The sequence below is a fragment of the Dunckerocampus dactyliophorus genome, chromosome 6 (assembly GCF_027744805.1).
Source record: "Dunckerocampus dactyliophorus isolate RoL2022-P2 chromosome 6, RoL_Ddac_1.1, whole genome shotgun sequence".
NCBI classification, from domain to species: Eukaryota; Metazoa; Chordata; class Actinopteri; order Syngnathiformes; family Syngnathidae; genus Dunckerocampus; species Dunckerocampus dactyliophorus.
This window is the reverse complement of record NC_072824.1, coordinates 7,053,575-7,069,485: the sequence shown is the minus strand read 5'-3', so window position 1 is coordinate 7,069,485 and position 15,911 is coordinate 7,053,575. Positions and strand designations below refer to the sequence as shown.

The 15,911-nt window shown below is 42.2% G+C and overlaps 2 protein-coding genes across 7 annotated transcripts; both read left to right on the top strand.

Moving 5' to 3' along the window:
• Nucleotides 1-3,421: 3,421 nt before the first annotated feature.
• LOC129183210 (homeobox protein Meis1-like) lies at nt 3,422-9,774 on the top strand. 5 transcript variants are annotated; one of them, XM_054780207.1, is made up of 11 exons: nt 3,422-3,559; nt 4,260-4,417; nt 5,691-5,832; nt 5,982-6,026; nt 6,081-6,131; nt 6,459-6,554; nt 8,400-8,481; nt 8,585-8,706; nt 8,905-8,981; nt 9,106-9,392; nt 9,630-9,774. In XM_054780207.1, exons 1-10 carry the CDS (start codon nt 3,548-3,550, stop codon nt 9,326-9,328), a joined length of 1,008 nt encoding a protein of 335 aa, XP_054636182.1. In that variant the 5' UTR covers nt 3,422-3,547; the 3' UTR covers nt 9,329-9,392; nt 9,630-9,774. The 5 variants fall into 5 exon arrangements, with proteins under 5 accessions (XP_054636182.1, XP_054636184.1, XP_054636183.1 ...); XM_054780209.1 differs by having other exon boundaries at nt 5,982-6,131; nt 9,106-9,164; nt 9,279-9,392; XM_054780208.1 differs by having other exon boundaries at nt 5,982-6,131; nt 9,106-9,164; nt 9,276-9,392.
• A 1,423-nt stretch (nt 9,775-11,197) lies between these two features.
• LOC129183209 (E3 ubiquitin-protein ligase pellino homolog 1-like) lies at nt 11,198-15,809 on the top strand. Of its 2 annotated transcripts, none has more exons than XM_054780205.1 (6): nt 11,198-11,328; nt 14,072-14,201; nt 14,290-14,391; nt 14,457-14,654; nt 14,804-14,992; nt 15,065-15,809. In XM_054780205.1, exons 2-6 carry the CDS (start codon nt 14,100-14,102, stop codon nt 15,641-15,643), a joined length of 1,170 nt encoding a protein of 389 aa, XP_054636180.1. In that variant the 5' UTR covers nt 11,198-11,328; nt 14,072-14,099; the 3' UTR covers nt 15,644-15,809. The 2 variants fall into 2 exon arrangements, with proteins under 2 accessions (XP_054636180.1, XP_054636178.1); XM_054780203.1 differs by lacking the exon at nt 11,198-11,328 and adding an exon at nt 13,858-13,977.
• Nucleotides 15,810-15,911: the final 102 nt, after the last annotated feature.

Genomic DNA, 15,911 nt, shown 5'->3' with positions numbered 1-15,911 from the left:
CTTTTTTTGTTCCCATTTTTTATGAGATGAACTCAAAGATGTAAACCTTTTTGCACATACACAATATCACAATTTTTCTCAAATATTGTTCACAAATCTGTCTAAATCTGTGATAGTGGGCACTTCTGGTGATATTGTGTATGTGGAAAAAGTTTTAGATCTTTGAGTTCATCTCATACAAAATGGGAGCAAAAACAAAAATGTTGCGTTTATATTTTTGTTGAGTGTATATATACTGTGAACAAAATGTTCAGAGCAGTTGAAAAATTGCAAGAATTTACATTTTGCACTGTTGAAAGAGGTTCGAAGTAGAGCTTCAAAATGCAAAATGGAGAAAAGAGAGTGAGACGAAAAATGTTTTGAGAACAAGCATTAAAGTTTAACAGGTTGCTCATCAGCTGGTCAAAAATGGAAGACTACAGCATTTAAAAGGCAAAATCTTGGCAAAAATGTGTATTCAATGTCATTTTCTGGCAGGTATTCACACTGTCATGATCTCTTGATGGCAAAGACAAAAGCTTTCTCTCTTTGAACACGGTTGGATTGTTGAGCTGCATAAGCAAGGCCTCTCGCTGCGTGCCATTTCTGTGGGGTAGGACACAGTAAGACAGTCATTTGAAACTTATTCAAACATCCTGAGGGTTATGGAACAAAAAGTCAAATGGGTATACCCAAAAAAATGTTTGAAGGCTGGTAATGACTGACTTTTTCAACAGGACAACACTGCAGTTCACAATGCCCGCCTGACAAAGGACTTCTTCCAGATGGCAAGGGACATTTACAAAGATGGATGTCAATTTCAGACAGTGGAAGCCCTCTGTGAAGCCATCTTCACCACCTGGAGCAACATTCCCACCAATTTTTTAAGTCATCAACAAGAATGTTGTAGCTACTCATTACTGAGTACTTTTTAGAACATTTTCTTCCTCTTTCAGGTTTTTTTTTTAGCTGTGGTCTTAAACTTTTGATCAGCTAATGAACAGCCTATTTTTCTTTACTGCTTGTTTGCAATAAAATGCTTAGTATTTTTTTTGTCTAACTTGAATTTCTTCTTTTTGCATTTTGAAGCTCTACTTTGAACCACTGTCGCCAACTCCTCAGTAAGAAAAGTATATATATTTATATATTTATATATATACACCTTAATTATGTTTAGAACTACAAATACACTTGAAAACTGGCAACACTGCTTAGAACCTCCTTAATCCATTGATTGCCAGCCATGTTCAGAGCAGAGAGCTCAGAGGGCATTTTTGCTGAACTTGTGCGAATGTTGGAAGTTCGAAAAATGGCACATTCATTTTCAAAAGGAAAAAATCGGTGGAATTTGGGGATTTTTGGAAAATCTGTGAATTTAAAAAAACCTGAAATGGTTGCAAAGGATTCCCTAATGAGCTTATCAATTTGATGCTTGAATGGTGTGAAAAAACGGATAAATAAATACAAAAATCGTGGAGAAATTTATATGTTGAGGGCATTCACACAATTAAGAACATTGTGATAGTCAGAAAGTTACTTTTTTAGACCGAGCAAAGGGAAAAAATTATTGAATCATTCAATTCTGAGGAAAGAATTATAGACTCACCCTGTACATTTTCCTTCCCCAAACTAACACCTGCATCAGATAAGCAGTTAAGAAGGAGTGCTCACACCTTGGAGAGCTGTTGCACCAAGTGGACTGACTTGAATCGGAGATGTCACTTGAAACACAGGAGAGGATCATCAAACTTGTTAAAGAAGGTAAATCATCACGCAGTGTTGCAAAAGATGTTGGTTGTTCATAGTCAGCTGTGTCTAAAATCTGGACCAAGTACAAACAACATGGGAAGGCTTTTAAAGGCAAGAATGCTGGCAGACCACGGGAGACATCTAAGCATCAAGACAGACGACTTAAAGCAATAGCAAAACTAGTGGGAGGAAACAGGAGTCAACGTCTGTGACCAAACTGTAAGAAAGCACCTAAAGGAAATGAGATTTACGGACAGCAAAGCTAAACCAAAGCCATCATTAACAATTCAATGGAAACAAACAAGGTTACAAAGGGCAATGGTGGACTGTGAATGACTGGATGAAAGTCATATTCAGTGATGAAACACAAATCTGCAAGGTGATGACGCTGGAACTTTGGTTTGGTGTCGTTCCAGTGAGATTTACGAAGACGACTGGCGGAAGAAAACATGCACATTTCGGCAGTCATTGATGATACGGGGCTGCATGTCAGAGATGGCTGTCATGACATCTTCAATAAATGCACAAGTTTATGTTGACATTCTGGACACTTTTCTTATGCCATCATTTGAAGGGATGTTTGGGGATGATGAAATCATTTTTCAAGATGATAACGCATCTTGACATGGAGCAAAAAAAGACACGTAAGGTCAAGGTCATGGCCTGCAAATAGTCCGGATCTCAATCCAATTGAAAATCAGTGGTGGAAGTTGAAGAAAATGGTCCATGACGAGGCTCCGACCTGCAAAGCTGATCTAGCAGCAATCAGAGACTGATGGAGCCAGACTGACGAAGAGCGCTGCTTGTCACTCATTTAGAAGTCAATGCCTCAGCGACAGCAAGCTGTTATGACAGCCAGAGGTGGTGCAACAAAGTACGAGTGGTGTGTTGAAGTCTTCTTTTGTTTGTTTGTTTTTCATGGTGCCATCGTTTTTTCCTCAGAATTGAGTGATTCCATCATTTTTTCCCTCTGCTTGTTAACTGTTACTGACTACCGCAATTTATTTTCTTAATTTCTTTCAGTGTTTCTTAAAGTCAGAAATCTGCCATTTGAAATAACTTTAGCTTTGTGTTGTGTCTGTGATCTGCTTTTTTTCTACAAAATTAAACAATTGAATGAACATCCTCCAAGCCTGGTGATTTCATAATTTTTGCCAGGGGTTGTATGTATCAAGGTCTTGTCGTTCTGACGCGGCTTTGACGTAGTCCCTATGATTACCGTAATGACCTGTATATCACTGGCAAGAGTAAGTCTCTATAGTCAGAAACCAATGAAATTATTTCGATAGTTTCAGACTTATGGTAATTTAAAAATAGCATTGCAAGCCCTATTGCCGGCTTCAGCTTTGATATTAAAAATGTAATTTAAAATAAAATTTGAAACCCTGTATAGATTGCCCATGTCAGATTCAGAACATGTGTGAGCTTTCATATTGACAAGTGTGGACATTAACAACAAAACACTCCATATGGTAGTTTTATTCTTTTTGTACGTTACTACTTTATTGTTGTGTAACGTCAAAAGGTGAATCTTCATGAGTAGCATGTAACACTTGTTTCTTGACCTTTCTTCACTGCTTTTTTCTTGCAGAACTGCTGTCACAAAATTCATCATGTGACCAACCCTCTCCTGCACACTCCTCCTCCTGCTCCTCCCACCATGCCTGGAGGACGGTCTTTGAACACACCACCACACACACAGAGGGTCTGCCTGAGGCCAGCAGGCTGCTACAGGCCGTAGACTTCTTTATCCTTGGAACCAAACCATCGTCTTCATCTTTATTGTGACTTGGAGGTTCATGTTGGCATACACGTCGTGATGGCACAAAGGGTGGGTGGAAACTTCTCTTCTAAACAACAATTATCGACTGAAAGTGTACTTTTTACACATTGCAGCTTGTCTAGGACTTTAACTAGAAAGTAAACAATTTATAAATAATATGTTTTTTCACTTATTCTACCATCACAATTTAATAGTGCTAAAACAACTTAAATTCCTCTTTAAATGTACATTGCAGTATTAACTACTACTATCTACTACAGTATTAACTACTAATATCTACAGTATTAACATAAATACTGTAAGTTCATTAAGTCTTTAAATGTTTCTGTTAAAATCTGTCCTTAAGTATATACTTTTTTGTTAGTAAAAGTCGGCTGCCTGAAGTATTTACCATTGAGGAGACATTTAAATTGTATTTAAAATACGAGAATCAGCGATAAATGCTTGAAGAACATGACAGCTCACGTCATCATTTATATGCTCACATTTATAGATTTGTTTGTTTTATTTTTAAGCAATCAAAGTAAAAGACAATCGATTCAAAATCATATTTTGTCAATTTTCTAAACTAAAGAGAAGCAAGACAAGAAATAGGCAGACGTCTTAAAAATGGACCATGCGGAATAACATTAATGAGTCGCCATGGAAACTACAAAATGCTCATGTAAAAACTTCACAGAAAATATTAGAATATTACTTGTATGAATGATTTTATTGTTGTTAATTTGTTGTTTCTGTTGTGTTCCAGTATGAAGAGCTGGTTCACTACAGCCTGGATGGCTTGTATGAAGACCTGAGAACCCCCCACCACCATTACCAGCCCCGCCACCTGCATGCTGTGTACCCGGTCGGATCGTACCACAGTGACGCTGGAGAGGACAGGAGAGACCGGGACGCCATCTACGGGTACACGCACCAAACAACAACACTTTTACTTCATCTTTCAACATAACTTCACTTTCATGATGAAAAACCGTAAAGAATTCAAACAACCAATGACTTTGGCTAAAATACATTTCCATCATGGCCACACGTTGACCCTGGAACAGTTGACTTTTATTTACACTGTAGCTGTGTCTCAAATGGAATACTTGCGTCAAGACCAGGAGCATTAGGCAAACACAGGCAAATGCACAGTGCCCCGATATTTCCAGCTGCCCCCAAACGTCTCATGAAAACTGATTATTGTTTTTTTTTTCTTTGTTGTAAAATACATATAACTGTTTTAGTCGTAATTCACGTGCTTAAAACTACAAAATGCGTAATCTGTGGCGATCGTTTTAACTGCTCCCCCCCTACCTTCTCATGCAACGGACTATTCCATGTTACTGCCCACGTGCAGATTGATTCAGGAAGAAAGTAGGAAAACAAACTTGTGGGCACAGTTTGGAGAAAAATGAAGCAGAGTTACCCCAGAGAAGAGAAGGGGAGAAGACGAGAGGAAAACAGTTTTTATCACAACTACCGAAGGTGTCAACCTTTTTCAAAGCCAGGCCTCACAATCGCTCGGCATTACTTTCTCTCCCTTCGTATGACTGCGCGTCTGCGCGTCCATTGTTGTGTATGTGTTCTACAGCAGATGAAGACCGTCTCGCGTCGCATCCGGGCATGTAAACACTGCGGAAGACATACACAACAATGGACGTGCAGTGATACGACGGGAGATAAAGTAATGCCGAGCGATTGTGAGGTATGATTTTTTCGAGGAGGCATTTTTGTGATGCAAACGTATCAATCTTTTGAACGCATATTGTTTTGAGAAGCCAAACACTACTTTAGTGGGCCCAGCAACTAACCGGAACTACGTTCCTCATCACGGAAATCCGACCAGAACTCGGCTTAGGCACGAAGTGGGGGGTAAGTCACGGTTGATGCACTACACTGCTGATGGGGATGTCATACAACTTCATTTTAAAAAATCCGAACTGTCCCTTTAAGAAAGCGTTTCAAACGGAGTGGAGAAGAAGGCCAAAGTAATGAGGAGGCCATGCCGCCCTTAGCATGCGCCTATATTGCCTAATGGACTGTGATCCAGAGAAATGACATTTGTTGATTGATTGAATTGATTTTGACTTTGAAGGTTCTCCTGTAAATTGTTGCTCAGGTAAAATTATTCTTTTTGTTGTTAACATTGTGGTCTTTGTTGCAAGTAAGTCAGTTGTTGTTGTCTTGCTGGCAGACATCCTCTGTTCCCGCTGCTCACTCTGCTTTTTGGAAAGTGCGAACTGGCCACGTGCACACCCCGGGAGAGGAGCGAGGCCACGGGAGACGTCTGCTCGTCACGCTCCTTCAACGAAGACATCAGCGTCTTCGCCAAACAGGTGAGGCCCCGCCCTACATCGCCGTGGAATCACTCTTCTTGTACTGGCTGCCTCCGGGTCACGTGACCTGTCTGATTGTGATGATGGTCGTTAGATGGTTGTCAGGGCAACAGTCTTGATGAGGACATTTGTCTTTGCTGTGCCAGCAGATGACGTCAGAGAAGTTGTCATGTAATTCTGAGCTGGATCATCTGGTGAGTTTATTATCATGTGAAGTATGCACGTCATGCTGTGCACGTTCCTTGCAGATGATCCAGGCCATCCGTGTGCTGCGCTTCCACCTGCTGGAGCTGGAGAAGGTGAGAGGAGCTTCTTATTCATGTCAACAGTCTGTTCCCTAATCCTACCTGATGATGATGGAGATTATCCCTGTCTTATCCCACTTTAAATCCACTTTAAAGACAGCTAAAGCCTAATCGCATCAGTCCTACAAGCCATTCCACCATTGCTCCTGTCTGTTGGATGGAGAAAAATGTCATTTCTGTTCAATCATCACAGCGTACTCTGCCAATGAGATCAATACAAAAACAAAAATAATCATTGAACAGTGTGTTTCTCATTGTCCTATATTACACTGAGAGTTGTTTCTAACATTTTTCACCTTTGTGTGTGGTCTCATGGGTCAGGTCCACGATTTGTGTGACAACTTCTGCGGCCGTTACGTCAGCTGCCTAAAAGGAAAGCTGCCCACCGTCAGTGCGTCATGTAATCATCCTGATCAGGTGACCACGTCCTCTTTGGACCAGTGCTGCATCACACACATTTCCAAGCAGAAGAACTCTGCTCCAAATCAAGGTTTCTCCTTGAAACAATGTTTAGCAGATGAATTCATCTGTTCCAGGGTCAAACTTTGGCCGTAATGCTAGTGGAATATTTACTACTACTTCCCGGCAGTAAGGCATGAGCATCACGTATCAGCCAGTTTAACTTAGTTTAACCATAATCTTTGCATGTGTCTTAAATGGAATGCCGTTGTCCCTCGCAATATCGCGGTTCAATTATCGCTCCCTCGCTATATTGTGGTTTTTCAGAAAGTTAACTTTAATTAATAAATGAGTCAAAATGTATTGAAATACAAGTGATAAGTTGTATTTTGGTCACGAGGCGGCAGTAATGACACAAAACATTGAGTTATCACTGCATGAAGTCATAAGTCAGCCATGGTATGTCTGACATGATCGAGTGAAAACAGTTCTCCTCCCATTCCATGTGGAAGTGGTAACTATTTAGAATGTGATAAACAGGTTTCTATGCTCTAACTATGAAGATATTTCATTTATTAACATTGAATCCTATGTCGCGGAAATTCATTTATCGCAGTCGGGTCTGGAACCAATTCACCGCTATAAACGATGGATGACTGTACTTGTGTCAGTACACTTCAATAAATATACTGTGAACACCGTATACAGTGGAACCTTGGTTAGCGTCATTCATTCGTTCCAGAAGGTCTGACTGTGCCTGAAAGGGACGTTAATCCCATAAAAAATAATGTAAATACAATGAATCCGTTCCAGAAAGCCAAAAATGTTAACGCAAAACACGTTTTTATAGTTTTACAAGATTTACATGCAGAAAACATTTCAAAATGCATAGAAACACAAATCAATGAGGAATGGGAGAGATAAATGAACATTTAAGGTTGCTTTTCCCTTCATTGAAGACGTGATTCTTGACGTGACTGAAAACAGGAAGATGGTGGCGGTTGATCTTGCTGCCACATCGTGTCTTTGGGAAGTCATGTCTTCAATGACGGTAAAAGTAACCTTAAATGTTCCATTTATTCCTTTCATTCATCATTTATATGCATTTAGAATTATGTTTTGCATGTGAAACTCAAATTGTTATACTAAAAACTTGTTTTGTGTAACATTTTTGAGCGTCAACCCTTGATGACATCATAGACAATTAAGGTAACTTGCAGTTCCATTTGCCATTCCATTTTTGGCTAGCTAATAATATACTAACAAGGAAGGACATTTAAAAAAAAAATACATTAACAACACAGTTGGACTCACGCAGTGTATTAACAACACGACAAGATGCGCGCTCACCGGTGAAAGCACGCAAACCGAGGCAAAATCGTGTCGTAAATTTTCTATGCTAACTGGGGCGAACGCTGAGGTTCCACAGTTCACATTGTAGCGCTGTCCCAAGTGCATTACTGTTATTACACGCTTACTGGAAATGATAATTTAAATATTTACTACTTCTTCTTCTGTACGCTACTTTGCACCTATATGGGTTGCTCCTCAGTTAGTCCCTCCCCTTCTGCTACTCAGCCAAGATGGCAACTATTAAGCGTGGTAAGTGTCCATCACTGCACACTCACCATTTTGAGTGTTTTGATTAGATAATTCGGGTACTGACAGTGTATTGCATTTTGCAGTACTTCTCAGTGTCGACACACTTGTACTAAGTGTACAAAGTACGCAAGTGCACCAAAAAAACAAAAAACACAGCACAAGCCTTCAACCCCTTCAACACTAGCCAGCCTTCTTGCTAACTTCATCCTTGCACTTTGCTTAATATTTTCCGTCATTTATTACCCCTACCCACACACACAGGTGTCATGGAGCAGAGATGACGAGGACGTGGTCTCTTCAGGACTGCCCGCATGTCACAGTGATGACAACAGCAGTGAAGCAGGTGAGATGAGCTGCTAATAACGCTTACATTATGTAGAATGGAGGCAGTAAAACTGGTCCCACGTCCTCACGTTTCTTCCTATGTCCTGCCGTGTGTTGCCAAGGCAACGGTGCGGACATAAGCGATGATGACGTGGACAAAGGGCGGCAACACAACAAGAAGCGGGGCATCTTCCCCAAAGCGGCCACCAACACCCTGAGGGCGTGGCTCTTCCAGCACCTGGCAGTGAGTCACCCCCTAGTGGCCTCCAGGCTCTATAGTCCTGCTTTGCCACCATGAGGCAGCAAACAAAACCTACTATTCCCTAGCCATGTTGCCATGTTATTGTGTTAGCATTGACAGGCTAATGCAAAATACATGGACATGTATCAGCTGACACACTCATCACGCACATAAACAATGTTGTTTGTGGTGTGTTGTCAGCACCCGTATCCTTCAGAGGAGCAGAAGAGACGACTGTCACACGACACACACCTCAGCGTCCTGCAGGTCAACAACTGGTGAGGACAGGTTCTTCATAAAGTGGATAATCAGCAACAACCTTGTTAGTCTTTGTTTCATGTGGTTAATCATCCTTTATTCATGTGTGTATTGTTTATGGATGGGTGTGTATGGTTGGTGAAGGTTCATCAACGCCAGGCGACGAATTGTTCAGCCAATGATTGATCAGTCCAACACTGCTGGTGAGTTATTGATGGTGATCATGATCAATATGGATTTATCAGACAACGGTGTGTGTAAGTGTGTGGGTGTGTGTGTGTGTGTGTGTATGTGTGTGTGTATGTGTGTTGTAGCAGTGGTGGGTGGTGCTGCCATGGCGATGGAGGCCCAGTGGCATTTCATGTGACACAACCTGTCAGCAGTCTGAGGACCCCCCCCAACCCTGCCCACCCAACAAGGAAGTCTAAAAAGTGAGTTCTTTGACCTCAGCCAATCAGCAAAGAGACATAATGAGAAGCTGAGATGAGAAGACTGAGCGACTTCCTGCTGATTGCTGATTGGATTACATGCATGCCAATTAGGCGGGAGGAGAAGCAGATTTAAACGAAATCCCTCAATGGACACATCTTTTTCATTTCATTGTTGTCCACTGGATTGTGTCCATTAAATGTCTGTGCTGCCACACCCCCTCTGCCCCACCCCTCCAGGTGAGGACAACACATCAGGATGGAACATGTGGTGACCTGTGATGTCATCAAGCGTCTCCTTCCATCTGGACTACAAACATGGAGGATGTGAAGTCACATGACACTGACCCCTCCTCCAGAGAGACAAATAAACTACAGCTTTGACCTGTGACCTGCTGCAAGGTTTGCTAGTACTAACACCGAGATGTCCTGTATTTGTTCCCCTTTAAATGAAGACCTTCTTTATTTTATTTTATTCCAATTTGAATCAAGATCTTCTTTTGGAAGAAATAAAGGAGGTCTGCTGATTAAATGGAACAAATAAGATCTTGATTCAAAGTGGAAGAAATAAAATAAAGGTCTTCATTTAAAGGGGAACAAATAAAGGACATCTCCCACTTTAAATCGAGACCTCCTTGTTTTATTTACTCCACTTTAAATCAATATGTTTTACTTGTTCCACCTTAAATCAAGGCAAGACCTATTTGTTGCACTTTAAATCAAGAGACCTGTTTTATTTATGCCACTTTAAATCAAAACTCCACTTTAAATCAAGACCTCCTTTTTAAATTAATATCTCCCCTGGAGCAGCCATAGTGAGTGATGGGGGGTGTGATGATGACTTTAATGCTTGAGTCAAAGTAGATTTTTAAATACATGCCAAAACAAACTTTGTCCTCAGTGTGTTCCTGAGCAATGACTGACAGGCGTCTCCTGGGGGGCGGGACACAAGTTTTTTTTTTTTTTTTTTAATGTTTTTAAACATGAAAAGTTGAAGCTGTAAAAAAAACAACATTTGATAAAGATGGCAGGAGAGAGCGCAAAGAGACTTTGGAATGATTTACTCTGATGTTTGTTTACATACATTCTCTCGGCTGATGGGAGTTCATTCTGAACACACGGTGCCCCCTGGTGGCTGAAGGTAAGTACTGAGTGAAGCGACTTCTAGATGTACACAAATGTAAAAAAAAAAAATACTGTTACTTCATCGTAACAGTCACACATTATAATACTGATTTGCACTCCACAGCGTAGCAGGCACCTATTATTATGGAAATATGCCCGCTAGCGGCTGAGAGCAGTCAGTGCTATATCTTCATGACATGTCTAACATCGTAGCACATTGACTGGTTAGTTTGTTGTTGAATGCATGTCTTGCAGTGTCACAGTGTAAACACTAGGCGGCGTTACACTGCCGATGTGAGGTAAAAAAATACATCTCAAAAAGCGTTCAAACATTCCAGTCAACTTGGCAGTTAAGTGGCAGTTAAGTTTGTTCATCTGGTAAGTCCAGCTCTACATGTCGGGCTGTAACACGTTCACAAGTCTTGACTTGTAAAACGATGTACATTCATCCATTGTTAATTATTTGATGCTTAAATTGGAGACATATTTCAAGTACGGAAGTGTAATAATTCATTTGGATTATTGATGGATATTATCAGCAATTAAGAAGGAGTGCAATATGATTAGTAAATAATCTCAAGTCTTTTATTTTGGTAGGGGCATTCGTTACCAGGCGTTACAAGTTAGCTTTATTTTGAATGACCGCCGGAAGTGCAGGTTGATTCAGCGCGCATGCTGCCGAACTAAAAGGAACAACAAACTCTTTATTTTGTGTTTTACTTGCAAATAATTAGTCACTGTTGATCGTTTGACATTTTAAATCGTGTTATTTTCTATGGCTCTCACCGGACACAAAGAGCAACATTGATTTTCGGTAAGTTTATTGTTTCGCTAACAACGAATTTGTCATATTGGAATCACAACACGAAAGAAAACACAGTACATGATATTTTTCCCCTTATTTGAACAAACATTATTTACTTTATAATATCAAACAAAGACTTGTTTGTTTTTATTTCAGTCAGGTTTCTTTACTACGATTTAAATATGGTCACTAGAAACGACTTTTAACCTTTTTGAAAGGAAGTTATCAAATCATTTTGTGTAGCCTTTACACTGTCGGAGTTGTGAATAGAACGTACCACTAAAAATGACTCTTACAAAGCTAACGTTGTTGCCTGACGATCCATACGGTAGTAAACTAGATAAATCGTGAATTTACATTTTATATAGAGATAATTAATGAACGTACAATGTATGTCAAACTCTTATTAGATAAAACGAATGTACATTTATGTGTTTATTGTTTATGTTGCTCGAGTCATTTGGTGGTCTTCACAGAACCCCCAGCTGCCTCCATTGTTGCCCCCCACCCCCCACAAAGTGATTAACATGCAGAGTGTGTCCTCACAGACGCTGCTGTTATTGGACATTACATGGAGACTTGATCATTGATGCCTTTCATGAGACAGTAAAAGTCATCTTCAGTAACATCGGGGAATGAAGATAAAAAGCTCGTTATGGTGACCACAAAGTTGTACAAATGAAATGAGACATGTCTTCACACACTGTATGTCCAGCAGGTCAAGGCAACAGCGTGTCAAACTGAACAGAATTCTTAGAAATAAACACCATGTAGCGACGTCCAACAAAAGAGCTTTTATTGTGTAGGCGTTAGGTCACCGTCATCTGGTGTCCCCTTACAGCCGTCGATGTGTGCAAGCCCCGCCCACTACTCGGAGTGACAATAGCGGCGTGATGCGTCACTATGAAATGTGGCTGATTATTTGAGGAGGCAGAATACATCTTTCTAAAATGTCCACACATCAAACAGACACGTCTTTATGGACACCGTGGACCAAACAAATGTTCCTTCATACTTTAAAAACTTTGACTTTAAATCGAAAGCAATGTGCACAGATGTACTTTCAGTATAACTAGCTTTAAATATTAAAACAAGGTCTGTTAAGAATACATTTATTTTAAACATCTGCATTCATGTTAAATGTAGCTAAACAAGGCAGTCAAACGATAAGAAACACTGCTCATACATAATAATCATTGTTAATGGAACTCAAACACAGTATTTGTGAACGCTGAACCTTTGTAATGAATCTCAGTGGGGTGTACCTAATTAATTGTCCGATAGAGCCGCCCCCATGCTGCTGCTGATAAATATTACAACAAAGAACCAATTAAAAACAACAACAAAAAAACAATAAGCGATCGTGACGTGTGATACCACTGATTTCGTTTACGATCCGATACCGAGTAAAATTCATGCTGGTATCGGCACTACCGATCCGATAAAGATACTTTGTGCAACTTCATCTCGTGTCTGGTGAATTCAAAAGTTGTGTATTTCATATCATAGCATAAAGAATACAATACATTTATGAATTTATTTTAAACCCTGAAGTATATTGCATTGATTTTCAATATAGACTAGCTAATATACAACAACAGAAAGAACAGGGGACAAAATCATATAAATATGTTAAAACTGGAATTTTAGACAGTAGAAAAATTAAAATAATAAAACCATCAAAAGATTACTTATAAGGAACTGCTATAACAACGAAAACTTTATTCACAATTCACACATGGCTGCGTTTACGATCAGTGATCGGTTCAACAGACAAACATTACCTCAAATGAAAAAAAAAAATCAAAAGTATCGATTATTTTGATTTGAGAATCCATTTTAGAGATCAAGATCTGGTATCGAAAGTATCGATATTTCAAAATCGATCCGCACACCACTAGTACACGATACCAACTCGCTTCCTCAAATCGCGCACCTAAAAAAAAGGCTGTAAAGGCTGTGATTGGTCAGCGTTTTTACTCTGTGTGTGCGACTTGTTCAGAGGCCGTAGAGGCCACCTTCGCAAACGTCTTCTCATCTTCTCATCAAACATTTGCAATAAAAGGGATTCTTGCAAATAAAAGTGATTGTTGTGATTAGTTTAGTTTAGTTCCAGCTCCAATAACGCTCCCTGCCTCTCTTTAATTGCCACTGTTAACTCGCAGTGAAGGAAGCCAACAAGATAATAAACGCTCCCTGAGGGGGTCTATGGCGAACCCAGGCTTTGTACTCAAGATGCAACTGGACAAAACCTAACATCGGCAATCAGACTTAATTGGTCCCGCGACGGTGGTTATCAACTTACTTTGTCAAGTTCGGTTTTCGGCTTTGTGCTAAGTGCGCATTTACATGAAAGTGGGCGTTTGACATCATATTATTCTACTTCCGCTGAAAAGTGAAGCGATCCCAGCCAGTGTATTTTACAAATGACGAGTATGTAATTATTATGGAGCGTTATGAGGAGTTCCCAAAGACTATGATTAGGCTTTCAACTCGGCACAGCTCGCTTTCCCACTAAACGTGCTTCTCAGAATACCCCCTCAGTGAGGCGGGACTGTCGGGCTTCCTCGTCGTCGTCCTCCTTCCTGGGAACACAGCTCACATGTCCGACGAGGAGGTCAAATATCCTGTCAAATATGGCGAGCTCATCGTGTTGGGGTGAGCCTGCGCAGTACTTCAGAGTGCAGTCGTAATCAATCCTTCAAGGTACATGTTGACTTCCTGTGCTGACTTCCTGTCTGTGCCTGTGGAGGTGTAACGGCTCGCTGCCCGGCGGTGACATGGCCAGGCGGAAAAGTCGTGTGTCTCTGTGTCGGAGGACCAAAGCCAACGGTGTGAAAGCCAGCACGGTCCACGCGGCGTACACACCTCAGGCCGCCATGGTGAGAGATCACCTTGTGGCCCGTTGTTCAATTCCCAGCAGGCCCTCTTTTGAAAAGTGTGTGTGTGGACGTGTGCGTGTGTGTGAAGGCGGTCAGCAGCAAGGAGCAGCACAGCATCTCGTACGTGACGTCACATGCACAGACGGTGGTGGTGGAGTACACGTGCGACAGCAGCACAGACATGTTCCAGGTCAGTCCACTAATGTCCACAGACATGGACAACAAAACACACTGAAGACGGCGTGTTCCTTCCAGATTGGACGCTCCACAGAGAACGCCATTGACTTTGTGGTGACGGACACGGTACCGGGTTTACACGCCCCCCCTGAAGGCGAGGTGGGTCAGAGCACCATCTCCCGCTTTGCTTGCCGCATCACGTGCCAGCGATCCCCGCCCCATACGACACATGTCTACGCAGCGGCCTTTGACTCCTCCAGGAACATCTTTCTTGGGGTAAGTGCGTCTAAGGATGATCCTCTTACTTCCTGTTTCCATATTTGGTAAAGACAGGTTGGAGACAAGCTCCTCCCACTTCCAGCAAGGCGGTGTAGCCAGACATCACTTGATGACTGTGGACCGATCAGACACACTTGTTGTTGCAGGAGAAGGCTGCCAAGTGGAGGACTCGGGACGGCCAGATGGACGGACTGACCACCAACGGGGTTCTGGTCATGCACCCGGGTCAGGACTTTGGACAGGGCTGCAGACCTGGAACATGGAGGGAAGTGTCCGTGTGCGGAAACATGTTCACGCTACGCCAGACCCGCTCAGCTCAGCAGAGAGGAAACATGGTGGGGGACACCACGGTGACCCACACTGTCCACTGTCCTTGCAGCATCACATGACCTTCCTGTCCCTTCCAGGCCAACACAGAGTCCAACGTGCTGGTGGACGGCTCGCTCATCGACCTATGCGGTGCCACTCTGCTGTGGAGGACGGCGGAGGGTCTGTCCCGCACTCCCACAGTCAAACACTTGGAGGCGCTGCGTCAGGAGCTGAACGCGGGGCGTCCACAATGTCCCGTGGGCTTTAACACACTGGCCTTCCCCAGCCTGCGCCGCAAGGACATCCTGGACGACAAGCAGCCCTGGGCCTACCTCCAATGCGGACACGTGCACGGCTACCACGCCTGGGGGGGACGCCGAAATCCCCAGGTGGTGGCGGAGGGTCAAGAGAGAGAGTGCCCCATGTGCCGGACGTGGGGGTCCTACGTGCCACTGTGGCTGGGCTGCGAGGCGGCCTTCTACGTGGATGCGGGGACACCCTCGCATGCCTTTGTCCCCTGCGGTCACGTCTGTTCCGAGAAGACGGCGTCCTACTGGAGACGCGTCTTGATGCCTCACGGGACATACCCCTTTCAAGCTGCCTGCCCTTTCTGTTTCCAGCCACTAGGGGGAGACAGCGGCATCATCAGACTCATTTTCCAAAGTCCACTGGACTGATCTGAAAGTCCACTGGACCGACTGGACTGATCATCTTCCTTTAACCTTTTATTTATCTTTATCTTTATTATTCTATAACATGTTAAGGAATGACTTGAAGTGCTATTTATGTATTTATATTACAAATAAAATTTACTACCATCACTTATGTCTTGCGGCATGGTGGCCACACAGCCAGAAGATCTGGGTTTGAGTCTCCGTTGGGCATCGCTGTGTGGAGTTTGTATGTTCTCCGGGTACTCCGGTTTCCTCCCACATTCCAAAAACA

Coding starts and splice junctions, on each gene's coding strand:
- LOC129183209 (XM_054780203.1), top strand. CDS start 13,922: ATGTCCGACGAGGAGGTCAAATATCCTGTCAAATATGGCGAGCTCATC. Junction 14,202..14,289: donor ACACACCTCAGGCCGCCATG/GTGAGAGATCAC, acceptor GTGTGTGTGAAG/GCGGTCAGCAGCAAGGAGCA. Junction 14,392..14,456: donor GCAGCACAGACATGTTCCAG/GTCAGTCCACTA, acceptor TGTTCCTTCCAG/ATTGGACGCTCCACAGAGAA.
- LOC129183210 (XM_054780206.1), top strand. Junction 5,833..5,981: donor TCAGCGTCTTCGCCAAACAG/GTGAGGCCCCGC, acceptor CTGTGCCAGCAG/ATGACGTCAGAGAAGTTGTC. Junction 6,555..8,399: donor CATGTAATCATCCTGATCAG/GTGACCACGTCC, acceptor CCACACACACAG/GTGTCATGGAGCAGAGATGA.